Raw genomic sequence first — 8,115 nt, forward strand, 5'->3', positions numbered from 1 at the left:
ACTCTTTGGCCTCAACAACACCCAGGGCTGTGGACGTTGCTTGAAATGGAGTTGTGGAAGGACCCACACCCGCCCTCACTGCGCCTCGAGCCCCCCCAACCTCAGCCCCCTTGCAACTCTCCCTCTCTGCAGGGCTCAGCTCCAAGGAGTCCAGCTGGGTGCATCTGGCTGGGGAGATTAAATTATTTTTGAATTCCTAACTGAATGTTCTTTTAATGGAAACTTAATGACAGGCATTGAAATAGATTTCCTCCATAACCCCTCCTCGTGTGGCGCCCCCCACGCCGCTCTGTGCAGCGCAAATTCCGATAACCTTTATTCCCTACCCCTGGACTTTTATCTCCCCAGCGACAAACAGCCCTTGCTGGACAGAAAGAGGAAATTCCAGTCATTGTTCTCAAACTTCTGGCTTCCAAAATAAAAAGCTCTATCTCCCCTGTCAAGCTTTGATTGACATGCACTTCCTGGACTGGGGAGGACAACGGCCGGGGGGCGGGGCCAAGACCTTATTTGCATTCTGATCATCTGAGCGCAGGAGACGTGACCCCGTGCTAGTCACAGTCACCCTGTCGAGGACCCATCTCCCGTTTCATGCAAAATCTCCAAGGAAGACACCGCCTCAACTGTCCCCGTGATCCACCAGGGAAGTGCTCTGCTGTCCATGGAAACAGGCCAAGCATCTCGCGCTTTAAATTTGGCAACTTGGAGAGGAATTTCTCCTTCCACCTTTTCTCTCTCGAAGAATAAAATTTTAGACAGTCCCCCACATCTTAACTCTAAATATTGGAGCTTGAACCACCGTAAGGCCTGGAAGGTTAAACCGGGATCAGACTCTGCAAGTCAAAACCACAGGGCAGCAGAGCTATGCAGGCCATTCAGGGGGAATCAGTCCCCATCCCCCACCTCCCAATAAAACGCTTTGAATATGGTGATGCACCATGCGGTTCAGTTTTTCTCGAAAGGACTAAGAAAAGTTGAATACCTTTTAAAATGGATAAATCAGTAAATAGAATCATAGAGCACGCCTATAGCAATAGCAGTCCCTGTATGTTCAGGCCTTGCCAGGAACCCTGCTACCACCTTGGAATAAAAGTTTAATGCCTTTAACACTGGCATTAAACTATGGGCAAGTTGGCCCTCTGGAACATTCTGTCTCCTATTCATTTTATTTACTCACTGGGTTCCTGTGCCTGTCATAACTCTCTCTCTTCGTATGTCCATGATTCTTAGGCTGCTTTGGGGTTCCAGCCACCCCTTAGGTGCCTTCAGGGACTTATTTCATCTGGGTGTAAGTATGTCAACTGTTGCTAAAGATTAAATGTGATTACAATGGTGGCTCAGCAGTAAAGAATCCAGCTGCCAATGCAAGAAATGTGGAAGGAGCTGTGGGTTCGATCCCTAGGTTGGGAAGATCCCCTGGAGTAGGAAATGGCTTCCCACTCCAGTATTCGTGCCTGGAGAATCCCATGGATAAAGGAGCTTGGTGGGCTACAGTCCATGGGGTTGTAAGAGTCGGACACAACTTAACAACTAAACAACAATGACCACAACAAAAGTTTCAATGGGAATTTGCATTAAAAAGTAGACTTCAAGTGGTAGAATGCCTTAATCCTAAGGAAGGAGTCCTTGGAAGCAGACAGTTTTCCATCAAATAACCTGGAAAGAAAGGTCATTCGCAAAGGTTCTGGTGGTTCTGCTCTTTTAGCAATCGAGAGGAATGGATCGCCTATGATGACCTATTGATTGCCTATTCACCGCCAGCATCCCCTAGCATCTGCTAAGCAGCAGAACAGACCCTCCAATCTATAGAAACACTGGAGTCATAAACCTTCATAGCAATGGATCAGCAGAGAATTCTAGCTTCCTCGAGCTTGTTACACCTGATTTCCTTTTGCTGTCAGCAGATTAAACGGCAGCGCCAACACGCTTACAGTCACAGTGATGGACCAGTTGGGTCCACCATTACAGCCACAGACAAAGCGCACAACTCTGAACCCAGCGGATTCCTCACTCGTCTTCGTCAGAAGGACCAGAGACTGTGTATGCATCCGTACAAACTCCACCCCAGGCCTGGGTAAACCATGCCATCAGTACCTGCAACTGTGTGCCAAGACTCATATGGAAAGTTTTGAGGGGCCACTAGGGAAGGGGCATGTCTGCACCCAAGGTCATGTCCTGGGGATGCTGGAGGTAAGACAACAGGCCACCCCTCACACTTCCCGGGAGAAAGCCCACCCTCCCCAAGAAGACTGTCACTGGTTGGTCTTTCACACTAATGCACAATGACTGACACTTGGGGAAAGGACGTCACAGCCTCAGAGATTTAATATGTTAATCAACACGCTGAAAACATTTTGATTCCTATGCAGTTTTGGGTACCGTCCTCTCCAGAATACATTCAAAATAACGTAGGGAGTGGGGAACTGAACAAGACATTCACAGTTAAATCCCCTCCTTCAGAGCAAAATAAAATACTTCTCTGTCCATGGAATTCTCTGGTATTCTTGCCTGGAGAATTCCATGGACAGAGGAGTCTGGTGGGCTACAGTCCATGGAGTTGCAAAGTGTTGGACCCAGAATGAGCGACTAACACACGCATAATATAAGGATATCACAGTGGTCTCTTTGAGGAAGAACGTGGTGTTGGCTCTCAGAGGCAGGAAGACCTAGCATTTTTCTTATGGGGAAGTCACATCCCATTCCCCACCCTTCCATGCTTCTCCTTTAGAAACAGCATTTCAGTTACAAACCCTCAGGTGAAAAACATAAGACATATTTTTTCTCGGAAGCATTAGCAGCGTTTTCCATTCTAAATTGCCTTTCCACTGTCAGACTCTTCATTGCCTTCTTGGAAAATCAGGAAGTACTGTTTTAACAGATTTGAAGCCAGCCCCTTCTCCCATCGAACACAAATGGGAAGAAATATCAAACCTATTTTCAAACCAAGCATCCTTTCTTACAGGAGAGTGTTCATTGAGATCCTAGAGTGGTGCTTTAGCTTCTGTCTAAAAGTACACGGGCCAAAACGCTGGCTTCACTGCAGGATGTCGGGATGCCGTGGAGCCGGCTGTGTCCCACGCTCCTCTCCTCACTGGGTACCTAGAGATGTGGGGTCCATGGACTGGGTCTTCCCTACTCTGGGAAAGCAGCATGACCCAGACTAATACAAAAGCTCCAACAACCAGGGCTGGAGAAGATCAGAGCTTCACAAATGTTCACTGGGCATCCGTCTTTTCTCACTGTCATTGATTGATTCATCTCCCCCAACTCAGGAGGCAACTTTTCCTTTGATAAGAGCCAATGTTAAAATAAAAGTGATTTCTTTCTTATCAGTAGAATCAAAGTAAGAATATAGTTTCCCCCTGATCCTCAATAAAGTTCATAACTGCTTTAGGGAGACTCTTAAAAAGATCTCATTTGGCCTGTCCATGAGGCTTTCAGTGATTCTTGTCTGTGCCAATCAACACTGCATGATTTCAAATAATCCTATTGGAGAGTTTATGTGAGCTCCTATGGCTCCCATCCTGGAACCCACGCCAGTACTCTTTCTTGGGAGATCCCATGGACAGAGGAGCCTGGAGGGCTCTGCACAGAGTTGGACACGACTGAGGAACTGAGCACATGGCTCCCATATTTCAATTTCCTGTAAATCCATCTCACGTTCTCATGCAATTAACTTGTAGAGCTGTGTGTCTTGCAGGATCATGGTTTTGGGGCTCAGGGCATTGTTCAGGGAAACTTTAAAGGCTCTCCTCCTACTGTCATACCCCAAATTGTTGATTGTTTCATAATGTTTCTAGTCAACTAGGTATCTTCAAGATTTCTCTCTGCTCCTGTTGAAAACTCAGTGTTACATTTTGGTGTCGTCTGTTTCATTGACTTCTGACAAGACGAAGTTGGGGTTGTCATAGCCCCTTTTCACCTTGGCTCGAGCGTCTTTCTCATTATAAAGGCACATGGCGCAGTGAGGCGTCTCCACTTCCACAGTCTTGCTAAAGTTATGGAAGTCCACTCGGTATTTCCCTTCCTTGGTCTTGGACACTATGGGAGCAAAACGGTAACCCCAGAGCACCTCTTCTGGGACATAGGATGTCCGGACTTGGCAGGTGGCACTGGTTGCCTCCACCGTGCCATCTAAAAACACCACTAGTTCAAAGTCCTGCTGGGGAAGGGTTTCTGCTGCCATGTGGAAGAAGGGGCTGGTGTGATCAATGACATGGTAAATTGTGAGTGGGGAGATGAAGAATAAATTTTCATTCCCTGCATCAACCACAAAGTTGATATTGATCTGGTCCAAAATGATGGTCTCTCCTTCGGGAGTGATGGTGGTCCTCAGAAGCTTTCCGTATATGTGACTGCCAATGAGGAGGCTCTTCCGAAGATTAGCCACTCGGATCAGGAGACAGAGCTTCCCACCCCGCTTGCTGATCACTGCGTTCTTGCTGAAAGTAATGGTCTTGGCACGTTTTTTGGGTCTGGAGATCTTGGCTAAAATAGCACCACACATGAAAGAATTGATGATGACTCCGAGTATAGACTGGAAGATGAGCAGAAAAATGGCAGTGCCACACTGTTCCGTTACACACCGGAATCCGTAGCCAATGGTCACTTGCGTTTCCAGAGAAAACAGAAAAGCTGAGGTCAGGCCATTAATGTGTTCCACACAAGGGGTGTGGTTGGCAGGGGGATGGAACTCAGGGAGGTCTTTGTGGATATAGGCGACCACGTACCAGAGGAGGCCAAAGAAGAACCAGCTGCCCAAGAAGGCTGTGATGAAGATGGTCATTTTGTATCTCCACTTGAGGTCCAGCACGGTCGTCCATATGTCCACAAAGAATATCAGCCTCGACTGTGCCTCCACGTTGCCAAATTCAATGTTGCACCTTCCATCTTTGGAGACCAGCCTCGCTCTCCGTCGAGAACGCCCAAAAAAGCGAGTGACAAACCATTTCTGAAGATGCTTGAACATTCTTTCTGTCAACACACTGATCTGAAAACACATCAGAGAAAGACAAAACAGAAGAAAATTATGTGTATTGCACTAATGAGCTAAGTGACTCACATGAAGAGCTGTCTATGAAAAGGCCATTCAGTACAATCTGTGTGACTGATCACTTGGGCAAGTTGACAACTTTATTCTGGATCCCACAATGCTATTTCCAGTAAAAACTCTCTACTATAAGACCATATGGCTTAAAGATAAAGAGGAAAGCTAATTACAGGGAGACAGACATGTAGAGGAACCTAAGAGAATATATATCCACGTGTTTTCTGACCTTAGTTACGCCCAACTTTAAAAATGTTTCTTATAACACAGACATACAGAACAGACTTGTGGTTGCCAAGGGGATGGGAGGTGGGGGAAAGATGGAGAGGGAGTTTGGGGTTAGCAGATGCAAACTAGTATATATAGGATGGATAAGCAGCAAGGTCGTACTGCATAGCACTGGGAACTATTCAATGTCTTGGGATAAACCATAATGGCATAGAAAATAAAAAAGAATCCATCTATCTACATATAGATATATGTATGTATAACTGAATTACTTTTCTGTTAAATAAATATAAATTAACACAACATTGTAAGTCAACTACTTCAGTAAAATAAAATTTTTAAAATGTTTATGATAACAAATTATGACCTGTACTCTGATTTATTTGATCGTATTCTTTAAACTGACTCTCCTTTTTTCTTTAATAAATTTAGCCTTAAGCTAAGGAAAAATATCTGTGACAGCAGAAACTTGATACACTATTTACATTTTTGGTTCATATATAGAAATAAATAACTATGGGGAAAAGTTTCACAACATATTACCTAAATCACCTTGTAGCTAGAGAAATTATAATCCAATTCAGTTCTCTCATTTATCTAATGAAGGAATTGAGAAAATTTCAGTGACATATCCAAAGTCAGGTACCCTAGCAAAAATGAACACAGCATTGTAAGTCAACTATAATTCAATCAAAATCAAAAACAGCACCAAAGTCAGGAACCTGACCAGTGGTGGGACGACAACCAGAACATGAGTTTCTCTGCTTCAAGGTTAGAGGAATCTCTACTTCACTTGTGTCTCAGTTACTACTTTGTTTATATTCTAAAGTGAGATTTCCCTGGAACATTTTACCACAAGCTTTGGTCAACTTCCTTATTTTGTGCTCGACATTATTTGAAACAGAGTTCCTCAGCACTGTTTAGTCAACTCCTATCATAAGATCTGAGACGTTTTCTCCATGGATCGCAAGCCTGGGATGCCAAGATTCCCAAAGGGAATAGTAAGAAGGTCACTGTCAGTGTCTCCCACTCTCTCCCCTGCTCCCAAGCTGACAGACAGAGCACTGTGATTTAATGACTCCTACATAAGGTAGAACCATGTTTTATTCATTCCTCTATCCTACCTGTTAGCACAGATCATGGCGGCTTACTATTTATTCAATCAGCATCAATGGAATCATTCCGTGAATGAATTAAGAGCTTCAAAACACTACATGGGCAAAGGTCTCATTAAAAACATAATTGTAGCTTCCATTTTACAGCACAGCACTGAAGGGATTTCCCCCAAACAGCCAACACGGCTCAATATCCCGGGTCATAACACTAGACGGCCCCCTCTCCTAGGTGTGCCCACCCCACTCCCAAGGTGTGCCTGTTGTGGTTAGCAGTGTCTTCGTGGTATTTTTAATCAAATGCAAACACGTTTCTAAAATAGATTTCAAAATCCCCCTTCAAAAATGTGTTTATTCATACAAACTAGGAAGCGAAACCAACTTAGTGATAAAAGTTAAACAAAAGTGATATTCTACCGCGTCTTGCCCATGGCCTTCAACCATGTGAAAACACAAGAAGATCCCAAGTAAAAGTGGTAAAGAGAAAAAACCAAATATATATAAATAAAAGAAAATATTACCAGGAGAGCAGACAGAAGTTCACTCTCTTTTGCAGGCCCTGCTCTCATCCCACCCAGTATTCACTGACCTCAAGCCCCAAAGAGTCCCAAGTGCATGGTCCCAAGAGTAACTCAGCCAGGGAAATGGTCTCTTTCTTCCTCAATCCTTCCCTTTCTCTGCACACATCTCATCTAATTTTGCTTTTATCCACTGGGGACTTTCTCTCTTTCCCTGGTTTGTGGAAGCTCAGACTGTGTCCAAAAGCTCTTCACAGGGTGAAGCAAAGTGAAGAGAAGTCGCTCGGTTGTGTCTGACTCTTTGCGACCCCATGGATGGTAGCCTACCAGGCTCCAGGTCCATGGGATTTTCCAGGCAAGAATACTGGAGTGGGCTGCCATTTCCTTCTCCAGGGGATCTTCCCAACCCAGGGATTGAACTGGATGTCCTGCATTGCAGACAGACGCTTTACCATCTGAGATCTCATCTAAAACAATAACTTCTTTTAAAGTCAACATTCATCAGTCAAATCCACAGCCTCTTTGTCATGCATTATAATTCCAGTGGTAGCTCCTAACACACCAACCTCTAGGTTTTTGTGCCTGACCATTCTTGTCCTCCCGGCCCACCTAAATTCATTTTAATGTTGATGAGAGTATTTCTGTAGAGTGAGTGAATCCCCCTTGATTACTCTCTCAGATAAGTTGGGGTTTCCACGCTTGCCCTCCTAAGAAAATATTATCTGCCTGGCCATGCAAAGAGCCAGACAAAAAGCAACCAGCTTAAAAAGCTTTCCCCACATGGCCTGCACTTACCAACATCATCTTAAACATATTCCGTCCCGAAACGTCCACGGCAGAAAATAGCAAGGAAAAAGTTTTGGGAGTTGGTCTCCATAAGCAGGCTGTTTTCTTCTAAACCCAGCTTAATTTATTGTATGCTTTGGCCAGTGAACTGATAATACTTTGTTTTAGCCTTAAAACGTTAATTTGATAGTGGAGTTGTGCGATTTAAACTAAGGCAATTGGTTGTTCTCAGGCCAAGCCCCAAGCTGGGTATGTGTTTTTTTTCCAGACATCACATGGCTTGAATACCGTCATGCTAAGACATGACAAGCTGCCAGCTAAGGTCCTTGAGCAGCAGGCATGGATTCTGTTCCAGCATTTCCCTCTTCTCCTTTGCCACCCTCTGTAGCCCTCTCGCTCTTTCTCCTAGCTTGTGCCTGATGCC

General features: G+C 44.7%; 1 protein-coding gene across 1 annotated transcript; it reads right to left on the reverse strand.

The window, feature by feature from the left end:
* Nucleotides 1–3,850: 3,850 nt before the first annotated feature.
* KCNJ1 (potassium inwardly rectifying channel subfamily J member 1) lies at nucleotides 3,851–7,718 on the reverse strand. Its single transcript, XM_052662440.1, has 2 exons — nucleotides 7,701–7,718; nucleotides 3,851–4,990 (listed from the first exon to the last, which is right to left on the reverse strand). Exons 1-2 carry the CDS (start codon nucleotides 7,716–7,718, stop codon nucleotides 3,851–3,853), a joined length of 1,158 nt encoding a protein of 385 aa, XP_052518400.1.
* Between the last annotated feature and the right edge of the window lie 397 nt (nucleotides 7,719–8,115).

The sequence above is a fragment of the Budorcas taxicolor genome, chromosome 25, assembly GCF_023091745.1.
Source record: "Budorcas taxicolor isolate Tak-1 chromosome 25, Takin1.1, whole genome shotgun sequence".
In the NCBI taxonomy this organism is placed as follows: Eukaryota; Metazoa; Chordata; class Mammalia; order Artiodactyla; family Bovidae; genus Budorcas; species Budorcas taxicolor.